Source organism: Ovis canadensis, chromosome 2, assembly GCF_042477335.2.
Source record: "Ovis canadensis isolate MfBH-ARS-UI-01 breed Bighorn chromosome 2, ARS-UI_OviCan_v2, whole genome shotgun sequence".
In the NCBI taxonomy this organism is placed as follows: Eukaryota; Metazoa; Chordata; class Mammalia; order Artiodactyla; family Bovidae; genus Ovis; species Ovis canadensis.
In genome coordinates this window covers 111,697,073-111,714,901 of record NC_091246.1, presented here as the reverse complement: position 1 = coordinate 111,714,901, position 17,829 = coordinate 111,697,073, and the positions used below count along the sequence as shown (strand labels likewise).

Sequence of the window (17,829 nt, the reverse complement as noted above, 5' to 3'; positions counted from 1 at the left end):
GAAGGTGAGGTTATTTGCATGGGGAACACTTGGGATCAGTCTGTTCACCTCCTACCCTTTCATCCCCACTCCATCCGTGGAGGAATTATCTACGAGTTCAAGGTCAGAGAAGGAGGAACCTGGGTGTAGAAGAGGAGGAGCAGAAGAGAGTGTTGAAGTCAGGAGGCAGGCGCCTGACGGGAACATAAATGGCTTTCTCGAAATATCTCAGCTATGCTTTTAGAGATGGCTGTATTCTGTCATAGAAAAGTGAAGCACAGAAATGCATACTAGTTACAAGACACCAACACTTTATTGACTATTCAAAGCGTTTCCGAACTTGGATTTTATAGTTATCTTCAGGGATGTGTTCAACTGTCTAGTTCAGTTCAGCTCAGTCGCTTAGTCATGTCCGACTCTTTGCGACCCCACGGACAGCAACACACCAGGCTTCCCTGTCCATCACCAACTCCTGGAGCTTACTCAAATTCATGTCCATTGAGTCGGTGATGCCACCCAGCCATCTCATCCTCTGTCGTCCCCTTTTCCTCCCACCTTCAATCTTTCTCAGCATCAGGGTCTTTTCTAATGAGTCAGTTCTTCTTATCAGGGGGCCAAAGTATTTTGGAGTTTCAGCTTCAGCATCAGTCCTTCCAATGAACACTCAGGACTTTAGGATAGACTTGTTGGATCTCCTTGCAGTCCAAAGGGACTCTCAAGAGTCTTCCCCAACACCACAGTTCAAAAGCACCAAGTCTTCGGTGCTCAGCTTTCTTTATAGTCCAACTCTCACATCCATACATGACCGCTGGAAAAACCACAGCTTTGCCTGGAAACTGTCCACAGACATGTATTTATCTAGCTTGGGCCCAACAGATTCAATGCAGATACAGACTCAAACATGTCAGAAGTTCCTAGTCACAGGTCAAAACAGGCCCTGTCTGCAGTAAACACAATTAGGTGACACTTGTGGTTCGTTTGGGGGAAACCAGTGGGATAGTCAGTGCATAAATTGTTAGTTTCGTGTATATTCTGCTTCTTAGCCCAGAACAATGGGTCCTTAGAATAACACCTATTGTAGACTTTATCCAATAATGAACTTCGTTTATTCTTGAAGGCTGAAGCCTCACTGTGTGATAAAGTTGACGTCTTTAGAAGGACAGCTGTCTTTTTTATCTTGTTCATGCATTCCATCAACAAGCCTTAGTTTACACATCGTCTGTCACCAGGCTCCCTGACAGAGAATGCAGATGCAAGGATGAATCAGACACGACCCCTGGCTGCAGAGACCAGTCATATGGCGAGAGGGACGCAGACTCCCTGCCAAACCGGGGTGCGTGGCACGTGCCCTGAGTGGATGCTGCTGGACGGGAGGGTGCGGTCCTGGGTGGGGCTGGGGCTGTGGGGAGAGGAACAGGAGGAGAAAGCCCTCCAAGGCCAGAGGGGATGATGGGACATGTGAGAAAAGGAGGGGAGCCCATTGCTGCAGGGGCAGAGAACTGCGGGCAGAGGCCCGGCCGCCCCACCTCTTCCCTGGCTCTGAGCCCTGGTTCAATCAGCGGAGAAGACCTCGCGGTCCAGATGCAGATGGCGGCGCGTGGGGGGGTTTTAAATTAAGGGAGATGTCATTTCAGATCAGGAGGCAAACAACAGTGGGACAACTGATGGCTTGTTCAAAAAAAAAATAAAGTTAAACTCCTAGTTTAGTGACACATGAAAATAAATCCCAAGTACTCTGAAGATCCAAATGTAAAACATAACAAGAAGAAGACATGAAAATATTTCCATGGCCTTGGGACAGGTAAGCCTTTTTCAGCATTTCAAGAATCCCAGAAACTGCCAACAGACAACCCTGATGGATCAGACTTCTCCCCAGTTAAAAGTTCCACACTATGATATATGTTATACTAAAGTTATAAGCAAATGATAGAGCAGGAGAAACTTCTAGAATATCTGACAATTGCTTAGTAACTAGAGACCATGAAGAACTCCGAGTGTGTGTGCTCAGTTGCCTCAGTCGTGTCTGACTCTTTGTGACCCCATGGATTGCAGACCGTCAGGCTCCTTCAGGCTCCTCTGTCCATGGGATTCTCCAAGCAAGAACACTGGAGTGGGTAGTCAGTCCCTCCTCCAGGGGATCTTCCCAACCCGGGGATCCAACAAATCTCCTGTGCCTCCTGCACTGGAGGTGAGTTCGTTACCACTGAACCACCTGGGAAGCCTGAAGAATGCCTAAAAATCAAGGCAATAACCCAGAAGGAAAAAAAAAAAAAAGAGGTGGGGGAAAGGACTTGGATGAATAAGTCACCAAAAAATGGAATGCAGGTAGCGCCTAAGTACACAAAATCACTTGTGGTTAAATCATAGCAAAATTTAAAGAAGTTCGAGTAACTTTTAAAACAGGTAACTTTTCCACCTTGCGGGGGGGCGGGTCACGGGAGGATGAGAAAGACACACTGCCCACAGATGGGGCTGCCGTGGGGACGCGCTGCAAGGCTGGTTTCTGGAATCTACCAAAGTTCAAGATGAATGTATCTGTTACCCACTTCTAGGATTCTTGAAATGCTTCAAATCAGGCAGGCCTAGATCTGATCAGGAAAATATTACTGAATGTAAGAAAATCAAGGGCGTGGAAACATCTTTTTAGCGTCTGTCTCCTTGGGGACACAGTTCTGGAAACTTCCTCCCAGCTGACACCCTCTGGGCAAAGCCGACATCTGGGTCCCAGGCCGGGAAAGTGGCTGACCTTGTATTGCTAGTCACCTTGGGGCCTGGGCACACAGAGGGCGAGTCACTCAGGGTGGCACAAGCTCACATCCACAGAACTGGGTCAGGGGACCAGTCCAGCAACTAGAGAAGCAGGTCAAAGCAACGTGTGGCGACAGCTAAACCCAAGAAATGCCACAGTACACGGGATACCATGATTCGGCAAGACAGGTCAGGGACAATACCCATGCCAGCACCTCCCAGTCAAGTGACCGCTGGACAGAACCAGAGTACCAGCCTCTCCCGGAAGTGAAGCAGCTTGAGAAAGGTGACAGTACAGCCACGGAGATGCTGCAAGCACAGTTCTCCTCCAAACCCATGCCTGCCAGAACCCCCATCTGTCCAGCCATCCTGAGGACCACTCAGCATCAAAAATTATCATGCCCAGGAAAGCGTTCAGTTCAGTAGCTCAGTTGTGTCCGACTCTTTGCAACCCCACGGACTGCAGCACACCAGGCCTCCCGGTGCATCACAAACTCCTGGAGCTTACTCAAACTCATGTCCATTGAGTTGGTGACGCTATCCAACCGTCTCATCCTCTGTCATCCCCTTTTCCTCCTGCCTTCAATCTTTCCCAGCATCAGGGTCTTTTCTAATGAGTTAGTTCTTCACATGAAGTGGCCAAAGTATTGGAGTTTCAGCTTCAGCATCAGTCCTTCAAATAACACCCAGGACTGATCTCCTTTGGGATGGACTGGTTGGATCTCCTTGCAGTCCAAGGGACTCTAAAGAGTCTTCTCCAACACCACAGTTCACAAGCATCAATTCTTCGGTGCTCAGCTGTCTTTATAGTCCCAACTCTCACATCCATACATGACTACTGGAAAAACCATAGCCTTGACTAGATGGTTGTTGGCAAAGTAATGTCTCTGCTTTTTAATATGCTGTCTGGGTTGGTCATAACTTTTCTTCCAAGGAGCAAGCGTCTGTTAATTTCATGGCTGCAGTCACCATCTGCAGTGATTTTGGAGCCCAAGAAAATAAAGTCTGACACTGCTTCCCCATCTATTTGCCATGAAGTGATGGGACCAGATGCCATGATCTTAGTTTTCTGAATGTTGAGTTTTAAGCCAATTTTTTCATTCTCCTCTTTCACTTTCATCAAGAGCTCTTTAGTTATTCTTCGCTTTCTGCCATCAGGGTGGTGTCATCTGCATATCTGAGGTTATTGATATTTCTCCTGGCAATCTTGATTCCAGTTTGTGCTTCCTCCAGCCCAGCATTTCTCATGATGTACTCTGTGTATAAGTTAAATAAGCAGGGTGACAATATACAGCCTTGACGTATACTGACATGAAAAGCATACACACTAGTATGTATAAAACAGAGAGCCAATGGAAATTTGCTGTTTTGACTCTGGTCACTCAAAGCAGGGCTCTGTAACATCCTACAGGGGTGGGAAAGGGGGAGGAGGGAGGGAGGTTCAAGAGGGAGGGGACAGATGTACACCTATGGTTAATTCATGTTGATGCACAGCAGAAATCAAGCAATATTGTAAAGCAACTATCTTTCAGTTAAAAATAAATTAAAAAAATTAACATCATGACCAAATACAAAGCTCTTAGAAGTTCCCTTAAATTATTTCTTAGAAGGAAAGGATTTCTCTTTTTCCTTGGAGAGGTCTTTCTGTGAAAGGGTAAACCACTAATGTATGGTTCATCTACTCATGGATAGGAGTAGATGTGGTTTAGTCCTTAGCTCAGTTCAGTTCAGTCCAGTCACTCGGTCATGTCTGACTCTTTGCGACCCCATGAACTGCAGCATGCCAGGCCTCCCTGTCCATTACCAACTCTCGGAGTTTACTCAAACTCATATCCATCAAGTCAGTGATGCCATCCAGCCATCTCATCCTCTGTCGTCCCCTTCTCCTCTTGCCCCCAATCCCTCCCAGCATCACAGTCTTTTCCAATGAGTTGACTCTTCGCATGAGGTGGCCAAAGTATTGGAGTTTCAGCTTCAGCATCAGTCCTTCCAATGAATACCCAGGGCTGATCTCCTTCAGAATGGACTGGTTGGATCTCCTTGCAGTCCAAGGGACTCTCAAGAGTCTTCTCCAACACCACAGTTCAAAAGCATCAATTCTTCAGTGCTCAGCTTTCTTCATAGTCCACTCTCACATCCATACATGACCACAGGAAAAACCATAGCCTTGACTAGACGGACCTTAGTCGGCAAAGTAACGTCTCTGCTTTTGAATATGCTATCTAGGTTGGTCATAACTTTTCTTCCAAGGAGTAAGCGTCTTTTAATTTCATGGCTGCAGTCACCATCTGCAGTGATTTTGGAGCCCCCCTAAAATAAAGTCTGACACTGCTTCCACTGTTTCCCCATCTATTTCCCATGAAGTGATGGGACTAGATGCCATGATCTTCATTTTCTGAATGTTGAGCTTTAAGCCAACTTTTTCACTCTCCTCTGTCACTTTCATCAAGAGGCTTTTTAGTTCCTCTTCACTTTCTGCCATAAGGGTGGTGTCATCTGCATATCTGAGGTTATTGATATTTTTCCTGGCAATCTTGATTCCAGCTTGTGTTTCTTCCAGCCCAGTGTTTCTCATGATGTACTCTGCATATCAGGTCCATCTCTTTAGTGACTCCATGGACTATAGCCCGCCAGGCTCCTCTGTCCATGGGATTCTCCAGGCAAGAATACTGGAGTGGGTTGCCATTTCCTGCTCCAGGGGATCTTCCTGACCTGGGGACTGAACCTACATCACCCGCGTCTCCTGCATTGCAGGCAGATTCTTTACCACTGAGCCACCGGGGAAACCCTGATAGGTGGTACAAGAAGATTAAGTTTCTGCTCACAACCTCATTTAGACATGGGGGATCTGTCCAAACAAGGTTATTTTCATGAAATCAACTGAGACATTCCAGGAGGTGAGGGTCCTGATAACATTTACACAGAGAGAAAGGAAGTGCAAACACTCAGTCAAATGACGCCACACTGAGTCCACACTTATCTGTAAGTGTGGGGCCTGTTCTCTAGTTTGTGAAATAGAGGAGACTCAGGGAAGGCATCCAGCCTTTCTACAAAACAGAACTGAATGTGAACGGAGCCCCACATGATTGTCACGGGGCTTCTGCAACAGGTGTGAGCCACCCTTCCCACCTCTCCAGAGCCCAGCCACTGCAGAGACCGAGGGCATAGACACCGCAGCAGCCAGGCCCCCGTGCCCCAGGGTCCCATCCTCCTGAGCGGCCTCTTCAGCCAGTCCTGGGGCTGCTAACAAGCTGCTTCCTACATCACGTGGGGCTGAGGAGCCTGGGATCATCCCGGCTTAGTTCAGCTCTCTGCTCAGGAAGGGGGGGAACAGGGGAAGGCTCAGGGTATACACAGCCTGCTGTTGTGCTCTGCTTTAAAGAATCAAGAATACCTGAAAGGAAGCCATCTTTTCATTTCCTGTCAAAGGAAACATCTGACTCGCCAGCTAATTCAACCTGATAATCTTCATTTTTAAAAAAGTGCCCACACACCACTGCATGCAGGCTGGCAAGAGTCTCTTCTGAGAGTGCCCAGCACTGGGTGGAGAGAAACAACTTCCCGTTTTGGTATCTCGGCTATCCTTATCTGAGAGTGATAGGGAAGGGTCTTCCCACTGCTCCGAGGGAGCACCACTCTGAAGAAACACTACAAACGGTGGCCCGTTAGCAGGCTGGCCTCTGACATGATTCCTTCTGGAAAACGAACCAAAGTACTGCTCTTACGGGAAACTATATTACGGGTTCTCACAGATGACTTAACTGACTGTGGAATGATTCTTTAGCTGGCTAAGAGGCTTCTTTAGGTGGGACCAGGGTTTCTCCAGTTGATGATGGACAGAGAAGCCTGGTGTACACGGGGCTGCAAAGAGCTGGACATGACTGAGCAACTGAACTGAACTGAACTGAACTAAGGGTTTCTCCACTTGGGCTGGCATGTTGCATCAGATAATTCTTTGGAGGGCTTCGCTGGTGACTCAGGGGTAAAGAACCCGCCTGTCAATGGAGGAGACACGGGATCAAACCCCTGGGTCAGGAAGATCCCCTGGAGAAGGAAATTGCAACCCACTCCAGTATTCTTGTCTGGGAAATCCCATGGACAGAGGAGCCTAGCGGGCTACATAGTTCCTGGGGTCTCAAAGTGTCAGCATGACTACCTGACTGAGCAACACCACTTCTCTGTAGGGGGCTGTCCTGTGTGTTGTGGGATGTTGAGAATATTCCTGGTTTCCACCCACTAGATACCAGTAGCGTCATCTCGCCCTCCCTCCTCTCTTGCCCTGTCCACGACTACCAACAATGCCTTCAGACTTGGCTGGTACCCTCTGGGTGAGACAATCACTGGCTCTGGCCAAAAGAAATACTGTGTGCAGAACATCCCCTAAAGCATCCACACGCACTGCTTTCTCCACGGCCGGACCACATGGGGGTCAGTGGGCCTCTGCACACAGAGGGAACGTGCCGGGAGGGGGGAGATGGCTGATGGAAGAGAAGGTGCCTCCCTTGCCATTACGGTGTCATCTCAAGATTTTAAATGACACTTCAGGGATAGACATGCTTTTTATTTTTAGGTTGAGAACTTGAGAGAGTGAATAAGAAATTGCTCAGAAAATTATTTCCTTTCTTTACAAAACACACTGTCCTATGAAGCAGAGATAGAAACACTCGGGATCTTGACTGTACAGAACAAGGGTGAAGTGACCGGTAACAGTGACACAGCTGCCATTTACCGATGTTGTGGTGTGTTCTAGGTACCACTGTTGTTGTTCAGCTGTTAAGTCATGTCCGACTCTTTGCGACCCCATGGCGGTAGCCCGCCAGGCTCCCTGGTCCGTGGAATTTTCCAGGCAAGAATACTGGTGGGTTGCCATTTCCTTCTCCAGGAGATCTTCCTGACCCAGGGATCGAATCTGCATCTCCAGCATTGCAGGCAGATTCTTTACCACTGAGCCACCTGGGAAGCCTCTCCAGGTACCATACTGAGCATCTAATACATCATAGAAGGCTCACAACCCTGCCTAGAGGTAAAAGAGGATTATCTCTGCTTTACAGATGGGAAAACTGACTCCAAAAAGTGGAGGAACTTGCTCAAAGAGCCGTCATTGTTTGGTTCTGCTGAATTTCCAGTGGTATATTCACAATTACACAAATTTTGTCTAATTTTGAGGAATCAACTTTTAAAATCTCAAATATTTAACTTACTAAAAGAAGAATTTAGTGTAGCACTTTTATGGGTTCACACACTATTCCACGCTTCATCAGAGAGGCAAACAATGATGTACACTTGCTGCTGGGCACTGGCTCCCTCCTGGATACGCTGGGGTGGGGGAGATTCACTCAGGCCTGAAGACGTGACCAGCACAGTTTCCTATGGTCCCTTGGCAGGAGGAGGTAAAAGCATCTCATCTCAGTTCAGTTCAGCTCAGTTCAGTTGCTCAGTCGTGTCCGACTCTTTGCGACCCCATGAATCGCAGCACGCCAGGCCTCCCTGTCCATCACCAACTCACTCAGACTCAGACTCATGTCCATCGAGTCGGTGATGCCATCCAGCCATCTCATCCTCTGTCATCCCCTTCTCCTCCTGCCCCCAGTCCCTCCCAGCATCAGAGTCTTTTCCAAAGAGTCAACTCTTCGCATGAGGTGGCCAAAGTACTGGAGCTTCAGCTTTAGCATCATTCCTTCCAAAGCATCTCATAGGCTACTAAATACATCTGCAGGCGCAGAGGATAAAAACACCAGAGCTATGTAAACTAAACCAAAATTCATAACGATGAATTCTTCAAAGGTGGGGCAGCCATGAAAGAGCTGTGAGCTTCATATAACTCAGCTCAGATAACTCTGGGCGTGTTTATTTTCAGAGATAATTCTTAATTATTTTTGGTGACAGAATGCTACAAAAGAATGGAGAACAAATCCATGGGGAAACCTAAAACCTCACTTGAAGTAAGAATTTCCAACATAATTGCGCCAGGCATGATTGCCAGGCTTATACCTTTACCGGAGCCGACTTTCTTGAAATGCTTGTTATTTATCATCTGATAAAGGTGCCAATGTGCATTTTCATGGTTTAAAGTCAGAGTAAGAAACTACAGCAAAAATACACTGGATAATTCATACCTGAAATAACAGGGGCATTTTTATAACACTTTCTGGCACTTATATATGGCTACTCACCTGTAGCAAAAGAAAAACTGAGAAAAAAGGACATTTTGTGGCCATTTGTGCTTGCTCACATTATTGGAGCTCTGGGTTATTTTTGTAAAATGGTGGATCACCTCAAACATGTCCTTTGCATGCCTGCTAAGTTGCTTCAGTCATATCTGACTCTTTGTGACCCCATGGACTGTAGCCTACCAGGCTCCTCTGTCAATGGGATTTTCTAGGCAAGAATACTGGAGTGGGTTGCCATTTCCTCCTTCAGGGAATTGTCCTGATTGAACCTGGGTCTCTTACGTCTCCTGTGTTGGCAGGTGACTAGCTCCACCTGGGAAGCCCCAATGTGTCCTTCGGTGAACTCCCCCCCAAAAAAAAGGAGTCCTCCAGAAACAGATCATAGAGTGGCCTCTCCGGATCTGTGGGATTGAAGTGACAACACGAGGGACACAAAGCAAGCCAGCTGCTGCTCCCACCAGCAAGGGGCAACAACCCGTTCCTTCTAGGACCCGCAGGGCTGGCACCAGGAACAGCTATGTCACCTTCTCAGCACCAGCAAGAAATGGAAGTATTAAATACTCCTGGAATCCCAAAGCACGCATGGTGGGCAACTCATCAAATGGTTCTGAACACACCTGGGTGTATGCATGCTTCACATGTGCATCACGGTGGGGCCCTAGCACTGCCTCTTGGTGACGGTGATGGGGCTGGTGCACCGACCATCCAGCCTCTCATCTGTTCTGTCTGGTCAGGGGCTTTCACCACCCCTTGCCTGCCGAGACCTGGAGGAGAAGCAGGTGCTGGTAGGCACAGGAGAGAGGAGAGAGGCACAGAGGGAGAATGAAGCCCAACCTGGCCACACCCTGCTGAGTACTGTCTTCTCCATCCCCCTGCTTCTCAATCCAGACCCGTGAGGATCAAGGCCACGAAACCTCACGCCCACTGTAAGGACCAGAAACAAATTGGGCAACACGTACAGGGCCTTAGTCAAAAGGCGTGGTTGTTAATGGGAGTTATGCTCATCTTGTTTGATTTCAGCAGTGGTGTGTGTGTGGCTCAGTGGTAAAGAACCTGCCTGCAGGAGATGCAAGAAATGGGGTTCAGTCCCTGCGTTGGGACGATTCCCTGGAGAAGGGAATGGCAACCCACTGCAGTAATCTTGCCTGGAGAATCCCATGGACAGAGCAGCCTGGTAGGCTGCAGGGTCCTTGGGGTCACAAAGAGTCGGACACGACTGGGTACTGAGCACAGCGCCAGGCAGCAGTGCAGTGCAGGCACATAACTAACGTTGTAGGCTGTTAGTGCTGTTCCCACGCTGTGGCAACCACCTCTGCTGGGTTATTAATGAAATACCACTCCATGTAAACTCCTCGCTGATCGGCCCAGAAACTGAAGTCTACATCCTGGTCAGAAGGTGGACGTCTTCCTGTCATAAATGAAGACTTCAAGACCCTGGCTCCTCGACTGGCACACCGATGATGCTCAAATTTGATGCCGAGGACAGACGTTCCACTTCCTCTGTCTTGCTCGGCAGTTCCGAATATTACCCCGTGTTACTTGTGTCCTGAAATGACTGTTATTATGTGAGGTAATCACTAGAGCTGAGCTGGCACGTTAAGTACCAACATCACAAGTTCTTCTAAAAAATCTAGTGTTTTTCCTCATGAGGCTTTAGAATAGCCAAGGGATTTGTCAGCACGAACGCAGCTACAAATAGGACCGGAGGGCTCTGGAAGACGAGCCCTGAACCTAGCCTCTGTCTCCAGGCCACCGGTGTCTGCTCCTTCCACCCCCGGTGCCCACAGATGGAAGGGAAGTGACCCCAGGTGACTCCAGGGCATTCAACCACCCAAAGCACAGAGACATGAGGCACAGGTCCGCTTGCCGAGACCGACTGGACACCATCGAGATCTCCTTGGAGTGGTCAGTACGACTCCAAGACAGACCTTGAAACATCACTGCTGAAGTCCAGGCCCACTCTGTGCCCACACTCTCCTCTCACCAGGACACAGGGCTCAGAGTCCCCGCCATGGCCTTCTATACTGGGGACCACCTCTGCTCCAGGCTTAAGGGGGCAGCAGACTCAGTCTGGAGTCCCTGGTCACTTCAGTGTCCTTGGAATCCCTAGCCCTGAAGAAAAACCCTTGGGGTCCAGGACTTGAATATGTGCACGTTGCCATGGTTACCGTCCCCTCACAGGTGTGACGTCACTTCCTCCTGACCTGCGGTGAGAGGAAGGGGCTGGGCTGTTCCGTCTGCCCACCGTCAGTATGGATCAGCTCTGTGACCACAGTAGTATCAGCTTGGAAGGTTCTGGTCACAGCTAACGACCACGGGCCCAGGGAAAAGCCACGTAAGAGAGGGGCTTGGCCTGTGCAGTCTCCAGGGCTCCTTCTAGTGGGCAAGATCTGTGGCCCCATCATTGCTGCTCCCTCTTGCAGCCTCCCCCCCAGCTCCTGGCCAACAGTCTAGAAACTTCAGCCAGGCTGCCAGGAAACAGATGATCTCTGGCTGCTAGCGAGAAGCTGCACAGAGCCTGCGTTCAAAAAGCGTGACCTTGAGGGTCTTCCCTGGGGGTCCAGTGGTTAAGAATCCACCTGCCGATGCAGAGGATATGGGTTCAGTCGCCGGTCCAGGGAGATCCCACATGCATCGCAGCAACCAAGCCTGTGCACCTCAGCTACTGAGCCTGAGCTCTAGAGCCCACGTGCCTCAACTACTGAAGCCCGTGGGCCCTGAGCCTGTGCTCCAGAGCAAGAGAAGTCACCACAGCGAGGAGTGCACACTGCAACTAGAGCAGCCCCTGCTTGTGCAACCAGAGAAATGCCGCACAGCAAGACACCCAGCACAACTCAAATAAATAAGTAAAATGCTTTAAAAAAGCATGGCCTTTAAACTCGCTTAACGATAGACAACTGCTACATCCCATGAAACAAAGGAAGACTCCCTTATGAATGAGACACGTAAGGAAAACCCACTTTACATCCACCCCGACAGCAATTAGTATGCGTTATACTGTGAGATTTTAAGAGGCTTTTTAAAAGACACTAATGCTTGCCTTTCGTTTTCTGAGGCAAGAGTGAAAAAAATGAATTCATTACTGCTGTGAATCCTTAAGGGTATCTATTTCTCTCTGTTGCCTGAAAAGAACAAGGCTCAAGAAGATCCTGAAACAATGTGAGCAAGAACCAGAGACGTCCGGGGCACCCACCCGACCTCTCTGGAGTAGCGGGATGGCCTACCTCCCCCTCGATCCTCCTCGTTCTCCTTCAGCAGTTTGCCCGCCGAATTGTACCACTTGAGCTGGGGTTCGGGAAGGCCGTAGACACTGCAGTTGATCAAGGCACTGTTCCCTTCCTTGACGATGATATGGTCGGTTCTGGCAACCACCACGGGCGCGGAGCCCACCGCCACGTCGGTGCCGTTTAAAGTGCTGCTGGTCACACTGCTGGCGGTTGCCAGCGTGGACACTAGGATTAACAAGGGCACAGGAGGCAGGAAGCACACAGGCAGATGTCTCTTCACTCCGTCCATCTTCTTCGCTTGTTCTTTAAGGCGGCAGAGCCAGCCGGCCGGGGGGATCCTCTAGTGGGTGGCACTCTGTTCACAGCAGGCCAGGGGCCAAACCTGGCCTGGCTCCATGGAGCTGGCTCCTGATTAAAACCCTGTTTAGAAAAAAAAAATGCATAAATACTAGCATTCATACTTTAAAATGATTATTTATAATATGTTAGAAGCCCAGTTAGAACACACATCTGGCTAATTTTTAAATAGCACACCCAATATGAAGTTGTTTCAAATGTTCATGGAAATCAGGATATACGAGTTTGTTACTTCTGCTACTGAAACATAAGACTCCTAGCAAGAACAGCGTAATTTTATATCACACGACCTTACAGGGCTCAAAGGGCCCCTCAGTCAGCACCGCGAGGCCTCCTCCCACCTGCCCCCTCGTGGGCCCTGGGGTCCACTGGGTGCTCGGAATCTCTCTCTGCCGCTGGACAGGCCCTCTGCCTGCTGCAGCGCACCCCGGGGTCTGCCACAGTGGAAGGTCTCCCCCAGCATCCGCTGGCGTGCCCCTCCCCCGACTGGGACGCCCTCCCCCTTTCAGGCAACCGCTCCAGGCCCTCTGCCCCTGCGACCCTCCCCTCCGGCCCATGTCACTCACTGAGCTCCTTGGTCTCCATCTTCACGTGCCTCCTGGGATGTAGGGTGTGACATGGTGGGTGGCTGCACTTGTTCACCCAAGATCTAACCCCCGCCTACTGCCCTCCCCTGCATCTCACCCACTAAGCACATGGCCACACCCCGGGGCCTTTCTCCTCTCCACATTCTGAATTCTGAAGTTCCAGGTCATTCTGAGGTTCTCAGTAGCCGTCCTGCCCTGCACCCCACCTGCTCAGTGCCCCTCTGGGGCTCCTGGTCTCCCGACTCCCCTCAGGCTGCCCCCACTGCCCCGGCCAGCACCCGGGCACACAGGACCCGCTGCCCCCCACAAGACCGCGTCCTCCTGCCAGCATCCAGCGGGATGCAACCCGCCCGGGACGTCCTGGCCCCCACCGCAGAGGCCCGCACAGAACTGGGGATGAACTGCACCCACGGCATGCTCGCAGAAACACGGCGCGTCGCCGGCCCAGCCAGGATCCCAGCTTGCGGGTCCACCACCCTCTTCCCTCCACAGTCTCTCCAGCTACAGAACCAACACTGTGGCCCAGTGGTGGTACGGCCTGCCCCCCACAGGGTGCAGGGCTGAGTCCCCTCGTCCGCCCCCCACCCACTGGGGAGGCCTCCTGCCTCTCAGCCGCAAGCCGTCAGCTGCCATCAGCTCCTCTAATGGGGACCCTCGGTGTCCCCCTGCTCTCTGTTGAAGCGGATCCTGCTCACATCGCCAGTCTCTTCCTTAACAGACCCGTGGCAGCTGTCCCTGTGACAGCGGCTCTCCCCATCCTCTCCTCCTGTGGGGTCTCTGTGCCCCAGCCTGCACGGACGGTGCTCCCCATTCTCCCCCAGTCCCTCTCCTTCCCCTGCAGCCGGTCCTGCCACCTCCCACCCGAGCACCCTCTGGGCCAGATTCCTGGTTCTGACCCCCACCCTGCGACCAGCACTACCCACAGCCCATGCACTTCCTCACCAGGATGCCCTACAGGGACTAGTGTCAGTGCCCTCAGACCAGCTGGTCAATCTGCCAAACAGGCTGCGGCACCGTCTATGCAGGAAGGCGCAGGGACAGTTCTCAACCCCACCACCATCCTCTTCCCCTCTGAACGACCCTAACACCACACCGTGAACTCCACCTGCTGAATACTGCTTGGGCGGGCCCCCCGTGTCTGTGTCCTCTGAGGGCCCTCCCTGGGGGCCTCCGTGTCCCTCCCCTAGGAGCCGGGAGGGAGCCTTCTGGGCTGACCGCCGGCCTTCAGTCTTGGTCCAGGTTCCAGGCCGACCCCTCGAGCCGCTCTAAACACGAGCCACACGGCACCCCTGCTTTCTGTAGTAAGAATCTGCATCTTTGCACTGCTGTGCTATACAATCTGGATTCCTTATCCCTTCTATTCAAAAAGAATTACTGAACATCTACTACGAAAGTGAAGGTGTTGGTGGGTCAGTCGGCTCCGGCTCTTTGTGACTCATGGACGGCAGGCCCCCAGGCCCCTCTGTCTGTGCGGTTTCCCAGGCAAGAATACTGGAGTGGGCTGCCGTTTCCTTCTCCGCAGGATTGAACTCACATCTCCTGCACTGCAGGCAGATTCTTCACCTTCTGAGCCGCCAGGAAATACCTACTATGGGCAGACATTATTCTAGGTCCCCGAGACAGACGAACAGACAATACAGATCTTTCCTATGGAGATGACATCCTCATGGGGAAAAGCAGAGTAAATCCCGTGTGTGTAAGAACTTCGGATAACCACACGTGCTTTGAAAAACACACCATGATGCACCTGAGTGCCAGATGAAGCAATCCTGGAGAACTTCCCTGAGGGGGTGGCCTTGGAGCTCTTTGGGAATCACCCAGGCCCCAGAAAAGGGCATTCCAGGAAGAGCCAACAACTCAAGCGAACGGGGCACTGCCAGGTGTGTCAAGGAACTGGACGGGTCCAGACCTCCTAGGGCTCTAGGGGACAGAGTAAGGAACCTGGATTTCATCAGACGTTCACCGAAAAAAGTTAAGCAGGGGAGACAGAGGATGCGATTTCTCTTTAAAAATCAACTTTGCCCGTGCTCAGCCACGTCTGACTCTTTGTGACCCCTGGACCGTAGCCTGCCAGGCTCCTCTGTCCATGGGATTCTCCAGGCAAGAATACTGGAGAGGGTTGCTATTTTCTCCTCCAGGGGTCTTTGCAACTCAGGAATCAAACTCACATCTCCTGCGTATACTGCGCTGACAGGCAGACTCTTTACTGCTCAGCCTCCGGGGAAGCCAGAAATCAACTCTACTGCGCTGCAATTGACAAATTTAACAAAATGGGGTATGCATTTTAATAGGTTTGGGCAGATTTACACAGCCATGTAACCACCACAATACACGAGATGCGGAATGCTTCCATTATGACCAGAAGCACTCTCACGCCCCTTCCAGTTTTAGCTTTTCCACAGACCCACTTTGGTTACTTTGTACGCGGTGTGAGGAAGGACCAAGGTTCATTTCTTCCCCATAGGGGCATCCGGCCGTGTTTGCACCATCTATAGAAAATACCCTCCTTTTTCAGTGGCTGGCCTTGCCCCCTTGTCAAACACAATGAGTCTGTTTCTACACTCTTTCTGCTCCACTAGGGCTGATGTCTTTCCTGAGGCCAATACCTTCCAGACCGTACTGTCAACCTCATCTGTGTCTCTGCGGAGTCTGACATGTTCCCCGACACTTTAGATGCCCAGTGAATTGCTGAATGGATGAATCTGTCTTCAAAAGCAGAAATTATCATTCTAACTGTGTGGATAAAAACACTGAAGAGGTACCGGGGATGATAAGGCAGCTTCAGGTCACAGATTTCTTCAGTAGGAAAGACACACACACTCCCCACAGGGCTGGGTGCCTTCCTGTCCTGGACAGCCCACACGTGACTCTCCAGCAGCAACTAGGGGGCCCAGGATCATGACACGTTACCCCCTGAGACTACGGTTTTCTCTACGTGGCTCATCTTGTGGTTTTCTTTCAGCAGGAGTTATCAAGCTGACCTGCTCCTTACACAACAGTTAAGACATGGGCCAGGTTTGACAGCAACTAGGCGAGGATCCCAGGTCTAACCCCCCTGACAACCAGGCTGTCTGTTACTACTGGTAACAGACTTATTAGTTAAGACTTAGAAGGATTTATGATCACATGTATGTCAAACATGCACTGCTTGGCTCGATAAATAAAAATTACTAATACAATGTACAAAGAATCCTTCACTGAAATTAATGCTTCTTGAGTTTACTCCAAGTTATATCACATCTTGTTTTCAGTTCTGTTGAACACATTGTGACTACCATCCCACCACTGGAAATCATGATCATGATTTCCAGCTATGGTTCCTTTGAAGGGGCTCAGATCTGAGAAGTGCGAGCACCGTGGACAGCACCTGGGGTCACTCTAACTCCCTAGAGGGAGGCGAGGGCAGATGCTGACAAGGACCTCAGGGCGAATGAGAAAGAAGTCATAGCAGGAGACAGGTTCTCATGAATGTGCTGTAAATACACCACGACTTTTTTTTTTTTGCAATTAGAGAGAATGCAGTAAATGCAGTCTTTAAATATAGTCAAAGCTATGGTTTTTTCAATAGTCATGTACAGGTGTGAGAGCTGGGCCATAAAGAACGCTGAGCACTAAAGAACTGATGCTTTCAAATTGCAGTGCAGGAGAAGACTCTTCAGGGTCCCTTGAACTGCAAGAAAATTAAACCAGTCAATCCAAAAAGAAATTAACCCTGAATATTCATTGGAAGGACTGATGCTGAAGCTGAAGCTCCGATACTTTGGTCACTTGACATGAAGAGCTGACTCACTGGAAAAGACCCTGATGCTGGGAAAGACCAAGGGCAAAGGAGAAGGGGGCAGCAGAGGATGAGATGGTTGGATAGCACTGCCAACTCAATGGACACCAATTTGAGCAAGCTCTGGCAGACAGGGAAGGACAGGGGAGCCTGGCATGCTGCAGTGCATGGGGTTGCAAAGAGTTGGACAAGACTTAGCAAATGACCAACCACGGGTCTGAGAAGCAGGAGCACCATGGACAGAGCCTGGGGTCGCTCTGACTTCCTGGAGTGGGGGGAGGCCTGTGCAGACGGTGACCAAGGACCTCAGAGAGAAACAGAAAGAAGACATAATAGGAGAGAGGTTTTCATGCATATGTGTAGTAAGCACACTGACATTTTTTTTTCTCCCCTGCAATTAGGGAGAATACAGTAAATGGGAGACCGCACTAGGCTCTAAGATACATAAATCAGAGGTACTTTCAAACAAAGGCTGGCCACCTGGTTTCTACTTTCCAACACACTGTGCCGGCGAGGACAAAGAGGAGACTACTGTCCAATCATCTTCCAATCATGTCCATCAGTGTTCCATGCTAGAAACACATAACTGTTCTGGACTGGCATCTGGTTCCCTCAGAGACCTTACCAGGTAAGGGGCTGAGGCATCCCCCCACTCCCACGCAGGCCAAGTAGGGAGCCGACTCATCCCTCCCCTCCTTCCCCATCTGAAAAGTCACTGAGGCACTTAGAGAACAGAATGTACCATTGATGGGCTGTTTGTAACCAGGAGTTTTTACTCTAAAACTGTCTGTGAACGTTTATTTTTGAAAAGAAAGCATTTAATGCATGTGAATGAGTTAACAGTTTTTAATTAAGAATTCACCCTATTTCATGCCATGTCCTTTCAAGTTCAGATTTTTACAAAAGTATCTATTCTGTGCCAGGTGCACTGCCACAGACTTGCAGGGTCAACACGCCATAGAATGCAGTTATGGGCCGCGTCT

General features: G+C 50.1%; 1 protein-coding gene across 3 annotated transcripts in view; it reads right to left on the bottom strand.

The window, feature by feature from the left end:
* MFAP3L (microfibril associated protein 3 like) overlaps positions 1 to 17,829 on the bottom strand; it is a 46,708-nt gene that overhangs the window by 8,531 nt on the left and 20,348 nt on the right. For all 3 annotated transcript variants that reach the window (XM_069576775.1, XM_069576777.1, XM_069576774.1), the window contains exon 2: positions 12,122 to 12,544. In XM_069576775.1, the coding sequence (XP_069432876.1) occupies positions 12,122 to 12,413 (292 nt within the window). In that variant the 5' untranslated portion in view covers positions 12,414 to 12,544. The remainder of the gene's footprint in view (positions 1 to 12,121; positions 12,545 to 17,829) is intronic.